The sequence below is a fragment of the Centroberyx gerrardi genome, chromosome 10 (assembly GCF_048128805.1).
Source record: "Centroberyx gerrardi isolate f3 chromosome 10, fCenGer3.hap1.cur.20231027, whole genome shotgun sequence".
Taxonomy (NCBI): Eukaryota; Metazoa; Chordata; class Actinopteri; order Beryciformes; family Berycidae; genus Centroberyx; species Centroberyx gerrardi.
In genome coordinates this window covers 19,617,665-19,636,645 of record NC_136006.1, presented here as the reverse complement: position 1 = coordinate 19,636,645, position 18,981 = coordinate 19,617,665, and the positions used below count along the sequence as shown (strand labels likewise).

General features: G+C 45.8%; 1 protein-coding gene across 1 annotated transcript in view; it reads left to right on the top strand.

The window, feature by feature from the left end:
• The window catches only part of LOC139927173 (interleukin-1 receptor accessory protein-like 1-B), a 118,469-nt gene that overhangs the window by 40,812 nt on the left and 58,676 nt on the right, over window positions 1-18,981 (top strand). Inside the window, exons 2-4 of the mRNA XM_071919213.2 lie at window positions 931-1,216; window positions 5,469-5,655; window positions 7,502-7,655. Of these exons, the coding sequence (XP_071775314.1) occupies window positions 931-1,216; window positions 5,469-5,655; window positions 7,502-7,655 (627 nt within the window). The remainder of the gene's footprint in view (window positions 1-930; window positions 1,217-5,468; window positions 5,656-7,501; window positions 7,656-18,981) is intronic.

The following is an 18,981-nucleotide window of genomic DNA, read 5'->3' as shown; positions in this document are numbered from 1 at the left end:
GGTATAAGGTCAGAATTGTAAGCCAAGGAGCTAGCCTGTTAGCCATAGAATAAAACTGTGAGCCAAAGAGCCTATGGAAAAATTTCTGTCCATAGAACTGCTAGACAAGGAACAAGCTTATAGCATCAGGAGCTCTAGGCGTATTCCCAGTTAATGAACTAGGCTTGCACTGCCTGACAGTGGGGCTGTGGTGCATCCTCAGCACTTCAGGAGCCTGACATCATTTATGGAGATATTTTACAGTTCATTCCCAAATGTCAGAGTGGTTGAGTGTTTGGATATTGCTGGAGAGCGTCTTCCGAGGCCACAGTGGCTCACATGCCCTGAGTGTGTGAGCAGCATCAGGATAACAGGAGAGGAGAGGAAAGGAGAGGAGAGGAGAGGAGAGGAGAGGCGTCAATATGCCTTGGGCATGCATTGTGCAGGAAAACTGCAATTCGACTGAAGCTCACACACAGCATGGAAGAGAAAGACGTTTACTGTAACTTCATTAATAATCATACACACCATACAACACTTGCATACTTGACATACTGTACACAGCTTAGTGTCTCATTACTAATAAACCAATTTCAGGAATCGTTTTCTAACCAAAGAAGAGGAGGATTATTGTGTATGGTTTAAAAGCTGGTAATCTCCTTCCTTCTCATCTCCTCTAGGCGGCTAGTATGTGAAGCTGCAGAACATTGCTTTAGTGTTATGCCAGTGCAATAAATATGTGCTGTAACCACTTTGGCACCAGCTCTTGTATGTGTTCATACATATTTTATACATTTTTAATGCCTTTTTTTAGTGCACAGGTGACCGATCCCCATTTCCTCTTCAATGGGGGTATAAAGCCCAATCCATACTATGTCACCCAGTGTTGATGAATGTTTCTCTCTCTCTCTCTCCCCCTCTCTCTCTCTCTCTCTCTCTCCCCCTACATAGTGGATGGCTGTACAGACTGGTCAGTGGACTACCTGAAGTACCGGGTGCTGCAGGGCGAGCCGGTGCGGCTGAAGTGCGCTCTGTTCTACGGCTACATCCGGGCCAACTACAGCCAGGCGCAGAGCGTGGGCCTCAGCCTCATGTGGTACCGCAGCTCCGGCCTCGGCCACGGCGACTTCGAGGAGCCCATCTCCTTCGACGGCGTGCGCATGAGCAAGGAGGAGGACGCCATCTGGTTCAGACCCGCCGACCTCCAGGACGTGGGCCTCTACTCCTGCGTCCTACGGTAGGACGGAGCGAGAGGGAGGAATGTCGGGGGTGATGTTGATGATGTGGGCGATGTAGAACAAGACTAGAGCCAGGATATGTGTGAGGGAACTGGTATGAGATTCACTGTGAAAAATCAGCATTTTAACAAGTTTTAAAATTCTTTCTTAAAACGAGAGAAAAAACTGTATGGGGTGAGATAATTTTACTTGTTTCAAGTATTTTCTTGAATTAAGTTGCATTATTTACGTATTAATGGAGTGATCTGCCCTATTTTGAGATATTGTCACTTAATTCTTGAAAACTGTAACAGGCAAAACTGCACTGGAAACAAATTAAATTATCTCAGCCCATTAGCAGATTTTTCTCGTCAAAAAAAAAAAAATAGGACTCAATACTAGATTGAATTACTTAAGATTGTCAGTTTTTGCAGTGTTTGAGGGACTGTTGTGTGTATGGCTCTCTTTGTGTCGTGTGTGTGTGTGTGTTTGTGTGAGAGAGAGAGAGAGAGAGAGAGAGAGAGAGAGAGAGAGTGAGAGAGAGAAAGTGATCTACAGTCCATTGAGAAGTGGCTAGGGGAGATACATGGACAAAGAGATAATTAAACAAAAACAAAAGCACACACATACACACACAAACACACACATACACACACACACACACACACACACACATATTTTAGCGGGGCGTTACAGAGAGACTCTTCCTAATACAAGATGCATAATTATGTGGCAGTAACTTATTAACCTTTACAGTGGAGAACATCCCTCAATAAACGGCTCATTGCAGCTCTTCATTTCACAGAGTTTTTAATAAACCCAGTTAAAGGGCCTCTTAAAGACCCAGAGAGGCTTGCAGATGAGTGTGACCAGGGGAGTGTGTTTGTGTGCGACGATACCCCCAGAACATATTGTGTTTCATTACTGAACTCTGTAGGACTAATCTGACATGAATGCTTCCCAGACAGTCTCACTGTAAATGAATGTCCCGGTTGTCTTTGATTATTGACAAATTATTCTAACGGGGCTTTGTTCCCATTCAAATGTTGTGTTTGAAATTCACAGCGTACTGTAATTCTCCAGAGCGCTACAGTTGTAAAAAGTGCCCCTGGGTCTGTGTTTCTCAGCATGCGCGGGTTGAGCTGGGGGGATTTCAAACTTCTCAGATACCCTAATCAGAGCAGTGTGAGAGATTTGCCTCTGAGCTGAAATCAATTCTCTTTTTGTTAGAGGGTAAGCTTTTGAGTCACACATTTTCGCACATATGACCCAAACACTCTCCCCTACAACTCCCTACAGGGAGAGAGAGAGAGAGAGAGAGAGAGAGAGAGAGAGAGAGAGAGAGAGAAATGTCTGCTGTCTTCTCTCCCCCACATTCTGATTGCATACAGTAGACCTTCATTTATCCAGCCCTCAGACATCTGAACTGACCTGCTTAATTGGCTTAATATGAAGCAATGCAAAAATATATTGGGTTACTCGTTAGAATCTCATTACTGATACATGCAATTAAAAGCATATTAACTGTCAATGGTGCTGTAAAGGGCATTTTAGAACGTGTGCGCACTTCATGTTTCATATTTCAAAAATATTACTTCAATGCAGATCAGTCCTAAAAATATTTCAGTGGCTCTAACGACCTGCACTCCCAGCGGTGTTTGGATTAGCAAAGTTCTGCTGCACATTGCAATCTCTACTGCTTCATTTTGACATAAAGGGTTATTAAGCACCGGTATTTACATTGACAGTTTACATATAAATATATATGTGGCAGCATACTGTTGTCTTGCTGCGCTCTGGGCATGTTGTGTACTGTATCTATAAATGTAGGTAAATCCCTCTGTGTTAAGTTCAGCTTTGCACTGAAACCCTCCAGATGTTTTTCTCAGAAGGAGATACGGAGGCACACAGAATCACCATGATGTGTGTGTGTGTGTGTGTGTGTGTGTGTGTGTGTGTGTGTGTGTGTGTGTGTGTGTGTACACGTGCATTTGTGAGTGTCCATGTCAATGTGTTTCTGTACTGTGTGCGTGCGTTCAATGTGTGTGTGTGTGAATAGTTATCTTTGTCCTTCTCTGTCTGGAAATTTAAGTCTAATCGCCAGTTCTCGTGTGAAGGTGACTTCATTTACATAGCAATCTCTCTGTGCTCTCTCTCTCTCTTTCTCTCTTGCTCTCTCTCTCTTTCATCCTCTATCTTTCTCTCTCTCACTCCTTTGCTCACTCCTCTATGTCTCTCTTTCCTCTCCATGTCATCTTGCGTAAGGTCTGGAACACTGATTCAGTTTCCTTACTCTTTCTTCCTCTCTCTCTCTCTATCTCTCTCTCTCTCTCACACACACACACACACACACACACATTTCACCTGATGAGTGAATTCACATACTCATAATGAGTCTGTGGCTGAACCACGTGCATTTCCTTCCTGTGATTACATTATCCAACGTGCGGGATAATAATGTGTGGAGAATCACAGCTGACGTGAGCCGCAGACTAATGTCCAAAGCAGCTACACTCAAATAGAATGTGACAGACGTGAAAGACACCACGGGACGGTGCGTCGACCCCCAACTGTCCATCAATCAAGTGGCGCTGACACCTTCCCACAATGCCACAGGGTCCCCACTGTGAATATTTAACAGGTAGAGAGGCCTTGTGCTTTCCTATTGGCTCCCTAGGGACTTCAAAGGCTCAGGTGTCCGACTGTGAGAGGTCATTACTGATAATCTCCCCATCATGTCAACATTTATTCCGGGGAGAGCTGACTGTGTATGTATGTCTATTTGCCTTTGCATGCATGTGTGCATATTTGTTAGTGCGTGTTTGTGTGCTTGTATTTGTTCTTTATTTATAGACAAGTATATTGTCCAAGCGCACTCTATAAGCCTACAGCATAGCATCTTCCCACTCTTTGCCTTCTAGAAAGGTAGCATTGAGTCAATAATGTTACATTTCAGCACCGAGAGGACGTGGCCCTGTTGCGGTATCTTGCATCTTACTTTTGCCTCCTACAGCATTTTCCAGATGCCCTTTTAGCTGTCCTCCAGTTAGTATACAGTAGCTGTTTTTTTTTTTCCTCTCATTCCCAGTAGTTATTCTCCCTTTCGCTCTTCTCACCACTGTGTCTTCCCAGTCTCCCACAGCTGCAAGAAGCCCCAGTTGTCTTTATGAGTATGTGTGTGTGTGTGTGTGTCTGTGTGTGTGGGTGTGTGTGTGTGTATGTTTTATGGCCCCAGGGGGTCAGAGGTGTTTATACGAGAGAGGTGACTCCCTTATTGCTTCCATAACCTGAGTAGATCATATGAAACCCTGTCATTTACAGTGAATGGGAGCATCTGGCCGGCAGTAAATGTAATGTAATGAAATGAAATGAAAGCCCATATGGCTGTACACACAGGCTACCGCTAGCCAGTCCGGGGCCAGGCCACAGACAGACATGCAGACAAATGGGGGTGGTGCAGGGAAAACAGCACCCCCGCACCCACCAACACACACACACACATACACCACCCCCCAGCCCCCTCAGGTTGGGGATGGAATTGCATTGTGTTGATGGCGTTGGGGATGGGAGTGGAGATGATGATGGCTTTGATAATGATGATGATGTTAATAGCACACAGAGAGGCATCCTTCACCTCTGCCAGCCAGTGTGCACGGGGTGGAGGTTGTTGGGAGATTGGCGGGGGGGTGAGGAGGGGGGGGGGGGGGGGGGGGGGGGGGGGGTTGCATCATTGTGATGACTAAGCGGCTTTCTCTTCCTCCTCTTGCTAGGCTCTCTCAGTGTTTGTCTCTTCTCTGATTAGCATTCGCAGGCCCGGCTGACTCCCCCCATAAATCCAATAGTGGTCGTGAGCGTGAGTCATTGACTCGGTAAAGCTGCTGAACACGTCGTTATTGCTAACCCCACAAACACACAGGGAGGGAGGGGTACGGAAGCAGAGGGTTAGAAAAGGATAAAAATAAATAAAAAGGAATTAAAGGGAGCAAACATAAAATTCTGCTTGTGTGTGTGTGTGTGTGTGTGTGTGTGTGTGGTGTCTCAGTGATCATCTGTGTGATCAGTATGAATGTGGGTTTGTTTGTCAATGTGAATAGAGGCAAGCTGGATAGAGAGAGAAAGAAAGAGATTACATATTATATTAGGAAAGTGGATTTTTTTTCTGTCTGATTGAATATACTGTCACAGCAATGCCTATCCAACAGTGTGTCGTATCACAAAGGTGCATTCTTACTTAATATTTCTCTCTTTGTGTTGATTATTTTTTGTCCACAGGAACTCCACCTACTGTATGAAGGTGTCCATGTCTCTGACGGTGGCGGAGAACGACACGGACCTTTGCTACAACTCCAACATGAGACGAACTGAGAAGGCTGAGCTCAGCAAGAGCAAAGACATCCTCTGTCCTGACATTGACGACTACGTTGAACCTGGCAAGGAGCCGGACATCACCTGGTACAAGGTGGGCTACCATTCTGTGTGTGTGTGAGCGTTAGGGCTGCAACTAACAATTATTTTCATTACAGATTAATCTATCATCGTCATTTAGTCTATAAAATGTCAAAAATAATAACAAATGCCCATCACAAGTTACCAGAACCCAAAGTGATTCTTAAAATTGCTTATTTAGTCTGAGCAGCAGCCAAAAAAACAACAAAGTATTCATTTTATAATGATGTGAAAACATAAAAGAATCACAAGCAAAGCAAAGCTGTAACCAGCAAATGTTTGGTATTTTTACTTGATAATTGATTAAAACGATTAATCGATTCATTTTCTGCCCATCGATTCATAGACGAATTAATCTACTAATCCTTTCAGCACTAGTGAGTTTACGCGTCTCTACTACTATGTGATCTTTGTATCATCTGTATATTTGCCTGTGGGAGCATTGATGTGTACTTTTTTTCTTCAGCGCTGGTATTTGTTATGTGTTGTAGAGAAGTAAAGAGGAGGGCGTCTGTCTTTGTGATTATACAAGCGCGAAATAATCTTGGATGGTTCATTGCTTTGTTTTCATCTAATTTCTTGGCTGTTTATGTTTAAAAGCCTTGTTTGGTGCGTGGTTCCAGATCACTTAGGCAGATTATGTATGGGATATGGAAATGACGGCGATGAATTACATAAATTCTGTCTGCAGTGCGCCACACCAGCGGTCAAGTCATCTGAAGAGAACAGCGAATGCGAGAACATGGAGAGAATGAACAGAGGGCAGCCGCGGAGATAGCTTTCATAATGAACACAGAACGTATATAAGGAGAAAATTGTGCGATGTCATTCTCTGCCCTGCGGGATGAGTGGGTGTCCTCCAAACGCTCTCAGTCCCCGATCTTTATTCGGCGCGCACCTCCTCCTCTCTCACCTGGGTTCTCGCCTTTCCCAGGTCAGGTGTGGCCCGCGGACAACAGAGTGCATCCCGGAGAAGGGCTCAGGCCAAACTAATCACAGGCAGATCAGCAGTAGATTAGCTGGCCGGGCTCGACCTCTAGGTTTTCCCAGAATTCAATTAAGGTCCGGGTAATGACTGGGAGCTCTGGAACCCGGAGTTATTTGGACCGCTGCAGAGCCACGCTGATTGAATTCGAAGGTTGCCGGGAGCGATGGTGGAATAGAATCCACTGAGCCACAGTTGTCCCTGCCAGAGCATCGAGGAGCTGGAGAGAGGAGCGAGTCATGGAGTCACACACTCTGCCCGCACACATATATAGGCAGGCACACATACAGGGACATGCACACACACACACACACACACACACACACACACACTGTATACGCACAAGCACACTTGTTTTGCCATCAGAGACCACTGTAAATAACATTCCGTCTCCTCTGTGTCCGTACTAGGGTATTGAATGGAGAATATTCAGTTCAGTGCAATAAATCTTTATCAGATAAGTAGGGTAACTGTGGTTTACCAAAGCTTATCATCTTACCATAAGGGGGTTTTATGTCAGAATGCTATGCTATGCATCCCTGCCCCATCAAACACTTTCTTAACACTCAGTGACATTCTCTTCCTTCTGTAACCTGCTTAGATCACTTGAAATCGCACGGTTGTAATTCATGACGACGCAAAGTGAAGGTCTTTAGTTTCATAGAAATGATTGATGCCACACTTCCACAGAATATTGCATTCCTGGCCATGTGCAATATATTCTACCCATTCCATCTGGCTTGCAGAGTCTGTCGCCTGTCATTTTGTATTTGACTTCTCAAGTCATAATACGCAGGATTTATTGGCAGGAGGCCTTGGGCAGAACTTTTGAACGGCGCAAAGTTTGACCTGTCCGTCCTCCTCCGCTGTGCAGGAGTGCCGTCCGAAGCAGTGGCGCGCCAGCATCATCCAGAGGAGGGACACTCTGTCTATCCGGGAGGTAAAGGAGGACGACATTGGGAATTACACCTGCGAAATCCAGTTTGGAGGCTTCCTGGTCAGGAGGACGACTGAGCTCACCGTCACTGGTAAGTTTTCAGGAGAAACAAAGAAGATAGAGGGAAGACAACTTGGTGTGTGTGTATGTGGGGGTGGGGTGGGGGGTGGCATTTTATCTTTAGTTTTGTTTTTTGGCAGTTATAAAGGTTAAAGTCAATGACACGTGAAGAGAAGGAATGGATGGTTAAGTGCACACACGTACACACACACACACACACACACACACACACACCACTGAGCACTGCAGCGATGTCCTGCTGCTGTGTTAATTGTTGGGGGAAGTTGAATGCTGTGGCCTGGACTCCATCCCTTCTTCTAACTCAGCACTTTCCAGCCAACCGAGCAGCGCTGAAATATTTAAGGCTATAGGCTAAGCCCCTTCACACTGAGAGCTAAAGAGCCAGGACCAAGGTCAAGAGATTTACTCCTGTGCCATTCTTTCTCTCTCTTTCTCTCTCTCTCTCTCTCTCTCTCTCTCTCTCTCTCTCTCTCTCTCTCTCTCTCTTTTTTCTCTCTCTCTCTGCATGTGTCTGTCTCTGGCTCTCTCTCCGTCTCAATCTCTCTCTGCCTCACTGCAAGGTGAGCACACTACAAAAAAGTGCATTCATTTGTTCTTACTCAGTCCAAGTGGGCCCCAGGGTGAGACCCGGGGTTGAGGGTGCTCTGAGCTGGGGGGCAGCCCAGGTGTGTGTTTTGCTTGCCAGGCCTGGTGCAGTCGGTTCTGCCAGGTCAACTGCTCTGATTAGGGTTGATGGAAAGGTCAAGTGTTGTTTTTCTCTCTCCTTTTCCTCTTCACTAACTGGTCCAGAGAGTCCTGCTCCTAGTGTTTTAGTGTGTACATCACACTGATACTACTTACCATACTGTGTGCAATGAATTTGTGACATCAAGATTAATGTCACGGTATTAAGAATACTTTATATCATGAAGATTAATGCCAGCCTAAAAAGGTGGTAAACTCTAGGGTGCAAATGAAAAAGAGACTAAACTGATTCTAGGTGGATTTACCCTCCACTACTTCCCTGCTTGTGTTGTGTGTTACGATGAGTTGCGTTGGGTTGCATTGCGAGGTTTGTGTGCGTGTGTTTGTGTACTGTTTGCTGTTGCTGCTTGTATATATGGATTAAAAGAAATTTTGCCCAAGGTGAGGATTATGCCCTTCAGTGCCATTTAACGATATAAGATAATAGAGCTTTATTCAACAACTCAGTCGCATTGAAGTGTGTGTGTGTGTGTGTGTGTGTGTGTGTGCGTGTGTGCAGTGTTAGTGGAGAGAGAAAGAGTGATTGTTTGCATTTGATTTGTATCTTGTGTGGTGTTTATTTGTGTGGCTGGTCATTGCTCTTGTGTGATGTGAGGTAGATAGTGCTGTGAGGTACACAGACCACTTCCTATCTAGCCAAGATCAAACAGGGAGATATACTGTATACCTCAACCTCAGCATGGCCTGCTATTGGATAAGGCTAGGGTGTGATCCTGGAAGCATGACTTCCGGATTGGCTGCTCCGGTGATTGATGGCCAGCATTTTATCCCCAGCAGAGCTCAATAAGTATGAGGCCGATAGGAGGTAGATACACTAGATTTCATTTTATCACTGTTCCCATCACAGTAGAGTGCTGTACGTGCGTTCACTTTGTTCCGTGGGCTCATCTATTCCACTGTGTCCTGTAAGGGACCCAAATAAGAAGTTCCCTGGGACCTGGGCTCATTAAAACACACTGCTATATACCATGTGGACCCACCAGCAATAGGTCCATAACCCATTTTGGGTCTTGCTCCACAGTAAAACAAACACTGGTAAAGTGGTATATTTGTATTTCGGTAAGTATGTTTGCTTGTGTCTCTTCAGGCTTTCAGGTCGCTATGTATTTGTCATTTTGGCTGACCTATTACATTTCACATTGCAATTGGTTAACACATTTGTTTATTTAGTGTGTGCACTTTGGGTATGTTTGGTAAGTGAATCCCTAGGTGCCTCTGTGCTGTATGTACTTTGGCAGTATCCTCGCGTGTTTGTTAGCCCGTCAGCATGACCTCCATGTTCTGTAATGGCGGAGGCCATAAAAACTTTATGGGGTTATAAATATACACAGTCTACGCTAATGACATAGAGAGAAGGAAGGAGAGAGTGTGGAAAGAGGGAAAGAGAGATAGAGAGGGAGACGTGGAAAATGAAAGACAGAGACATTTGTAGGGATTGGCATAGTGATGGAAGTGTTATTCCAACTACCATGATGATTCTGTATATAAGCCCAACATGTTCGTTGTCAACAATGAGAGGTACGAACGTCAAATAAACCCGGCTGAGCAATAGGGACCTCAGAGCAATAGTAAATATGCAGGTGGGATTTGGTATAAAGTCTTAACCAACTGTGAGAACGCCAGGGTACGCAGAAGGGGAACAATAAGAAGAGAAAGAGGGGGTCATTTTTTCATTTCTCTCTCACTGCACCTTCTTCTTATTGTTCTGTTTTCTTACTCTTTCGTTCTTAGTGATCGATAAACCTCCCAGATCCCAGTTGTGTATTTACTATTATTCCGAGGCCCCTATTGCTCAGCCGGGTTTATTTGGCGTTAGTACCTCTCATTGTTGACAGGCAACATGCTGGGCTCACACACAGAAACAACATGGCAGGTGGAATTACACCTCCATCACTATACCACCCATAACTTCTTGTATCTTTTTACGTCACGTATGCATGCACACACATACACCCATACGTGTGCGCGTACACACACATCGCCGCACATAAACACACATAAACACATTCACAACTGCCTGAGGTCCCTCTGCCCGTGTTTCCGGTAATGGAATGTCAATGACTCGTCACAACGGAGGAAGTCATTTTCTCTGACACACAGGTAGCGATGATCTGCTGTTTTAGTGCGGCAGGTTGGTGATGCGGGGATCCCACCATGGCTTCTGTTGTTGCCATGCATGAAATATTGTACATGAACCGCATTTCCCAAATAAAGAAAACGATCATGTTCTCTGTCCCCTATCTCCACTGTCCCCTAGTCTACTGGCTGAGTGTGACTGACCCAGTGTCCCAGATTCATTAGAAAACTCGCCGCCAGCAGAAAGCTGCCAACAGCTGTGTAGAGAAAGAAGAAAGTATTTGTTATAGGGTCACAAGAGGTAATCTTGTGCACCAGTTCTGCGTCATCAACTATGGTGCTTCCTCTATTAAAATAAGCCTTACTCCACAGAACCACAGCATTTTGCCTTATTACAAAACCTCCTCTATTAAACCTATAGTATCCTGCTAGAATTAGATTAGCTCATCCTGACCATAGGCTCATTTCCCTTAATAAACCTACACCATCATCCCCTCAAGTGGGCGTGAGATTATCTCCATTTTATCACATCCTGTTAAAGCCGACACTGCCTGGACGGCAAGCATAAAAGGCCAAACTACGTCTCAGATCCGAGGGCTAATGTTGTAGTTTATTTGATAGGCCAAGGGGATGAAGGAGGTCATTAAGTTTAACTGGTCTTAAATATAGCGCAATAGAGACTGCCCTTTGCTTTGACCCTGCTTTGCTACAGTGTGTGTGTGTGTGTGTGTGTATATATATATATGCCTGCGTGTGTGACTGTGTTCATACTCTGCTCCGACCCTGCTGCACTGTGTAACAGACTCCATTAGAGGCAGTAGAGGAGGTTCTATCTGGCTTGAGGTCAGTGTTGTAATAGAGGTTAACTATGGGCATAACCACAGGCTCGCCCAGATCAGGCTGATCCAGGAGGCCCTTAATCAAGCGCTGACACTCCTCAGGTTAATAGAAATGTAAAAGAAACAGCAACCCCATGCCTCGGCATTATGTTCTCTCCGGTTTGTGTCAGGCTGCATTTAAATGTTCTTATCTGACTCCGAGCTGGCGGATTCACGAGGGCCTGAGCAGCGAGGGTGTATGTATCGAGAATAAGAACACCGTTATCAACCGGGAGAAAAAGATTTTGTTCTCTCCTTCCCCTCTGTTAGACCTTAACCTCAACCTCCCATCTGTAAAGAGAGTGCCTTCTTGTGTACCCTTATAATTGATTCATAGCAACAGCAGGTAGGCTATTTCCCTGTTCCTCTGAGGAATACGGAGTGTGGTCAGGTTAGTCTGCTCTCATGTTTCTCCCTTTCTGCTGTCAGAGACACGGGGAGCAACACCTCAACCGAAACCACGACCCGGCTATGATTAATGGATACATGCATGTACAGTATAGGGTTTCACCTGGCGAGTGCCTGCTCGCGTGTTTGCCTACTTGAGGTTATGTATGCATCCAGTACCTGTAAGTGTCTGGTGTGATATCCTTGTTTTTTAATGGTGCGTCTGAATCATTTCTATTCAATTTTTATGGTTCTCCCAGGCCCCATTCCGGCGCTGTGATGGTAATGCTACAATACTATAACACCAGATAAAAGCCCTGTTCAGCTGATATATGCAGCTCCCTCCGCCTTCTGTAGGGAGGAAAATATTATACTCAGAGAGAATGGAAAAGGATAGAGAGAACGAGGGAGCGAACGCAACTGATAACAGATAGCGGGGGAGAAAGAGAGAGGAAGAGATAGAGAGAGAAAGAGTGAGGGAAATCGAGAGGGAGCGCTCCAGTATCTTATCTGTATTCCTCACCAGTGGTTCCCAGCAGAAACAGTGTGTCCAGGACTCTAAACAGACTATTATCCTAGTGTTTATCACAGTGCACATTACCGTTCGCCTCTGTCTGACTTACTGTAATGGAGTCGTTTGGTTTGATGGATGCCTGAGGCGTGGGTTTCTATCTATTGCTCCCATTATACCTCCGTCTGCATCCCCTCACTGTAGAAATGTCTGCCTGCATGCTCAGCGTAGCCTGCAAGCATGGTGATTGAGGTTATGGCCAATGTAAATGTACATTTGGCACAGTGAATTGGAGGTGGAAAGGGCAAGAGGAAATCGAGGCGATGGGAGGGGATCATCTACAGTACCTCTTGCGGAATATGCATTGCAAGAGGGGGAGATGTCTGCAAGACTAGCTTTATGTACTGTGACACACTGTAGAAATGGAGGTGTGATAATTATCCCAGGGTTTGTTTTTGCCCCCAAGTGGGGTGTTAAAATAAAGGGTCTCTGGGGATGGAGATTTTGTGTGTCTGTCTCTTTGTGTTTGCGTGGGGTGTTTGCTTTATTCCCTGCACACTGTATCTGTATGCATGCAGGCTGGTTTTCACACGTCTTCAGCGGGCCCTATTACATTTAAGATTCATCCATCATGGGTGCACAGTAACCTGATTGCCCTTCTCTCCCTGGGCGAGATCTCACATTTGATAGGACAACACGTACAGTATGTGTATGTGTGTGTGTGTGTGTGTATGTGTGTGCGTAATGAGGAGGTGAGGTGTGGGGAGGTGATCCAGGACATTGCCTCATCGCAGTAAAAGGTTCCTTACAGTTCTTCTGCTGTAGGGTCACCTTCAGTACATGCACACACTTCACAACCATATAAAATGTTACTGCCTGTGTGTGCATGTGTGAGCGTGACCGGGCGCATGTCTGTGTGCGATTCTGTTTGCCGTCAGCTGGATGTTTACCTGGCAAGCCGAGCCGAATCCCACCGCGGCGGATTCTGGGACCGCAGGAGATGAGAGAGGCAGGAGCAGTCAGCGGCGACACAAGGAAAGAGGAGTGAGGCATCCACACCTCCTCCATCTGTTCTCCTACTCTATCTATCGGGCTGAAGATGGATAGATGGATGGAGAGGCAGCGATTAGCGCTGATATCATCCCAGAGAGCCACGAGAAGAGAAATGAGTGGGGCGAGATAAGAGGTGTGGGGTGAGAAAATGAGATTGGTTTGCTCTCGACTGAAACGTTCTCCATCTCTCAGCCTATATGCTTGAGTCTAGACTGAATACATTGCACCTGTACTGTCTACAGTGTGCTTGCGTGTCGCCAGTCACGCTAAGCGGCGAGCCTCAGCCATGCGTCCTGGGGGAAGAGATGACAAAGTCACACCTGAGATAAGTGTTACACCGGCAGTTGACTCTGTCTGTCTCCCCCTACACACACACACACACACACACACACACACACACACATCAGTCACAGCCATGAGGGGCCAGCACAAACACTGTAGTTGCACTTTTTGGTGCTTGCCACTAGGTGGCGAGCATGGGGCTTCGTTGGGGCTTCGTTACCCTTACCGACCGAATTAGAAGTGTCCGTAGTTGTTTTCTATAATGAATGGGAATGAATGAGCCTGGGTGTTATGGTAATACTGATTCAAAAATAGTTTTCATTGTGGTATGCATGTAACAGCAGTCAGAATTAACTTTAAAGGGATAAAAGTGAGCAAAAACCTCTGGAATTGTCCTCAATTCCAGTTCTTATCACTTACCATGCTGTGGTGACAGAAAATGACTTTATTTATCCTCAACAGCACAAAGATCTGTGAATCAGATCACTGCCACTGCCAAATGCATGGATTTTGAATTTATCTCATAAGTAAATATTAATAATTGGTGCCTCAACTATCTGACATTTCAACTGACAAACCATGACTGCCTATAAGCCCACAGGTGGCAAGCATCTAACTAACACTAAGCTAGTTTCCACATATGTGTGAGAGGTGTAAGTTACTGTCTGCCCGTCCATACAGGAGGGCTGATGATTGCTCCACACATTTTTCTCTCATGCTGTGGAATGATGATAAGTGTGATGGCTGTAGATTAATGCGTATAAAATCGCTGAGCAGCTGAGATAGTGTAAATCAGGAAATAGTATAACTAGGGTAGGGTGGAGAAGGATAGCTCATTAGTTGGAGGTCAACTATCATTCACCATCATTAGCTAATCTCCCTCTCTCTCTCTCTCTCTCTCTCTCTCTCTCTTTCTCTCTCCCTGTATGTCTGTCTCCCTCTCTCTCTCTCACCCCTAACCTCTCCACCCCCCCCTCCTTCTCTCAAGTATACTCCAACTCGCTTCATCACTATTCATCAGCTGTCCTCCCAGACTCTAAGCAGGCCAGGGTTCGCATTGTTTTAATTCAATTAAAATTGACATCAATCTGCACGTGACGAATGAAATTTACATCCCCAACAATTAATCTTGCCTGGCCTGCCACACTCCCACCCACACACCCCCTCAGTCGCTGGTTATTATCATTATCTAGGCCCAGGGCTGGCACCAGAGCAGGAATGAAATTAAAATCATAATTCAGTCTTTTGAAGCCTTTTGAAGTTTAGGTCAATAATTAAGTAGCGTTTCTCTGTGGCTGGCAACGCACATCTGGAGAAGGCATACTTCTATTGCCTTTATTTCAGAGGCCAGTGAATTGGCCTGCTTTCAGTGAAAACCCGCCGGGGTGTACAGTTGGGACGGGATGTTTAGTCGTTGCGCATTTTGTAGCAATTAGTTAAAAAGAATACATGATATTGCTGAACCATGATATGGATCGAATCCTTTTGCGTTGCGGTTTCCATCCCTCATATTTCTCGTCTTTAGGCTGTTTCTTCATTCTCTCAAGTTTACAAAGCTTTTCAAAATGTATATTCCTGCTATTCTGTGTTATATTCTCTATCTTCACAGAGATAAATGACCATTGGGTTGTCATTTTGGAAATGGAATAATATGGCGAGAGTAGGCAGCGTTGATAGCTTGTATGTGTGTAAAGCAATGGGTGATCCTCTTAACCAGAATCTCGGCAGCCCTTGCATCTCCCTACTGAGATTCAAAGCCTTTTGCTTCTGAAAATATATGGAAATCTCCAGGAATCTCCCAAATATGATTGGACTCGGGGTTTTTTTGAAGTTGCCTTGAGATAAATTTTCTTGAGAGCTGCCCTTATAAGCCCTCTGATACACTGCTGGTGTAAGCCCACCGCTCGCTGGTGCAGTCCATCTAATGCGGTGAATAGAGAAACAAAGCTTTGTTGTCGTATATTCTCCTCCTGTGGTAAACCGCCATGTTAGAACAGCATTTAGCTTCCAATCCTCTGTCTCTGGAGAGGACTAATCTAGGCTATACTTTCTCCCTACTCTCTCTCTCTTTCTCTCTCTCTCCTCCCTGTCATTCTCTATCTCTCTGTCTTTCTCTCAGTCTCACTCTGTCTGTCTCTCTTCCCTCTCCCTCCTTATTTGCAGCCTATTACCTCAGCATGCATGCTAAAACAACTATTGTGAAGCTGTAATCTGGCTTCCATTTTGGGGTCTGCGTTTCCGTCCTGAAACACAAGGTCTGTGCTATTGTGCTCCACACAGGGATAATGGCTGACATGTTGATCAAAGCCGCCGTGTTGAAACTGAACTCCAATTCTGCACCCTAAAAGAAGGTCTGAGAAATGCTGCTCCCACAGTCACACATTTATAAACGCAGCAGTGGCGCTAATGGTCACAGTGTGTGGTTAGGTTTAATTTGAACAACTGGTAGGGTGGAAATTTCAGGGCTTATTGTTTATAAAACCTTGTACTTAACATTAGTGGTTTCTCTCTCATTCTCCGCCTGCCTTCCTCCCTCTCATGTGTTCACTAATGAAGTTACCATCTTGGCCATTTTGACACTTATCATGTTCTGCCCTTTGTTGCCCTGATCTCCCTGCAATCCCTGTTCCCCTTGCCAGCTATCCAGTGGTAATTGGTCCCTTGCTTCCTGCCTCCCTCCTCCCTGCAGATGTCCCTCTCCTCTCCTCTCCTCTTCCTCTTCCTCTTCCTCTCCTCTCCTCTTCCTCTTCCTCTCCTCTCCTCCCCTCTTCCTCTTCCTCTTCCTCTCCTCTCCTCTCCTCTCCCCCAGTACAAGGCCGTGATTGGTGAGTCACTGTAGCAGGCAGTGACCACCTAACGTCCTATCTGTAGGTGTTGTCTCAGCAGGAGAAATTCGCCGACAGTTCTGTTGTAAGATCATTAGAACAGAGCCAGCTAACCTGTCTTCATGACAGGATATGAGGAGACTGTAGGTCAATTAGAGGGCATTAAATCTCCCTCTCATTATACGGTCTCCTTAAAAAAAAAGAACATTCTGGAAAGCCCTCCATCCAATTAAAAGATAAGAATGTGACCATTAACAACCGTAGATTCAGACCTGGGGACGGAGGCAGAGAATGGAGAGATTGTCACTCATTTGATCTCACCCACACAGCGTTGATAGACACACTCTTCAGCAGGCCTCAAGCAGTCCAAATTAATGAAGGCCTAGGTGTGTGGGTGCATGTGTCTGTGTATCTGTGTGTGTGTGTGTGTGTGTGTGTGTATGCCTTATATTTGTGTGTACATTTGTGTGTGTGTGTGTGTGTAGGTGTGTGCACGTGTGTGTGTGTGGCATATTAGATAAAGAGCATGCAGAAGCAGGGATAAGAAAGGCTTCAGTGTGCCAAACCTTGGAGGAAGGAGGTGGAGATTCCCTTGGTAGCTTCTGCCACCAAGATTTTTTTGTTTTGTTTTGTTTTGTTTTGTTATGTTTTTTTCTGCCGACATAGTACAATCTAGACCAAACAACTGCATAAGGTTCAATTACCACTCATGTCTGACATCATCTCTCTCTCTCTTTCTCACTCTATGTCCCCCCCACACACACACATCTCCCTTTTCCCTGGAGTTACAGAGCTTCATAAGGCTGACGCAACCCTCGCCCTCTCCTTGTCACTCATGCTTCTAAATCACACACACACACACACACACACACACACACACACACACAGAGTGTGCAGTCAAAGCCTCAGCCCTGGGGTGAAGACACACAGAGATCTATGTAAGGCTGTCAGAAGAAGAATATCCCTCCTGCTCATGTTGACATGTCCCTCTGTGTGTGTATGTACAGTATGTGTGACTATATGTGTGTGTACGTGTGTGTGTGTGTGTGTGTGTGTGTGTGTGTGTGTGTGTGTGTGTGTGTGTGTGCATATGTGAAGGTGTAGCTTTACCCTGTCGTTCCTCTCCACCTTCTTCACATGCATTGCCCGATGGTACAGTGCATGGTATGCGGTATGTACATACTTCTACCTCATAGTTATTTTGGACCCAATAGCAGTGCCTCCGAGAATGTTGGTTGTGTCAAAATGAGTATTATTTTTTTTCAATTCCTTCCAGTGGGTCCGTGACTAAACGCCTTAACTGTCATTACCATTTTGTGTTGCCACCACTTTCCCTGGTGCACAATGGAAATGATGTCTTCTCAGCAGCATTGCTGCCTCTCTCGCTCTCTCTCTCTCTCTCTGCCTCTGGCATCCCTGCACTGTTAGAGAGGCTGTCCAGGAACCCAATGTCAGCCTGTCTACAGTTTGCTTTCACTGCCTTTCTCTCAGTGTGTGTGTGTGTGTGTGTGAGTGGGTGAGTGTGAGCCTGTGCCTGTGCTTGTGCCTATGCCTGCATAAGAGTGCGTGCGCGCGCATGTGTCGGTACGCGTCCGTGTCTGTACCTCACTTTGTTTCTGTGCATCTTCGTACGTGCATTCCTGCGCGTGTTTGTGTGTGTGTGTGTACGCGGCCATGCATGCCTGCCCAAGTGTGATAACTGCAAATGAATGGCAGAGTTTCCTGACACCTGTTCCACCCTGCAGCCAGTTGCCAGTGTAGACACACAGGTGTAAGTCCCATCCCTCTTGTCAGCCAAGGCAGGGCTGGGCTCTCTAAGGCGGGATAATGTGCCAGAAAGATGGGTGAGATGACGATGGTTGGTGCCAGGCGCTGGCATACTCCTCTCCCTCACAATACACCTGTTCACTGAACGTGTTTTCTTTTACATATTGTCCTCTCTTCCTCTCACCTGGCAACCTGCTGATCGAGAGAAAAAAATGACAATAACACAGGTCTGTGTGTAATGATAGGAGATTTGCCGGAAACCTGTTCTTGAACTATAAATAGCCACTATTCACCCATTAGGGCTGCTAGTTTTTCCCTAAGGCGTGATTGGGTGATAAGTATCCAAGCTAATGGTGGTCAGCAGCTATGTAGGTTAATGGTGTGGGCGAGATCATGGTGATGGATGCCGCTGATCGCCACATTGACCTCACCGAGATTGCTCCCTCACCCTTCTGTCCGGCTACTCAGCTGCTCCCAGAGCCTCGACAATAGGGGACGTCTCTCATGTCTCATCTGTTGTCTCCGTGCCCACTTCTGCTGCCCGCTGTGCTTCACTTCCACACTAGAAAAGGGATCCATACCATCACAAATCAAGATGAGATTAGTCGATACCTCCCTCTTTAATCACAAGCGTGTGGAACAAAGAGAAAGTCAAAATTGGGTATAGGGGAAGGGGGTTATATCAGCCTTATCACTGACTTCCCGCAGGACGATGTGGGTGTTCTGGAGTGTCCTGTCTGCTTTCTACCTCTCCTCTCCTCTCCTCTCCTCTCCTCTCCTCTCCTCTCCTCTCCTCTCCTCTCCTCTCCTCTT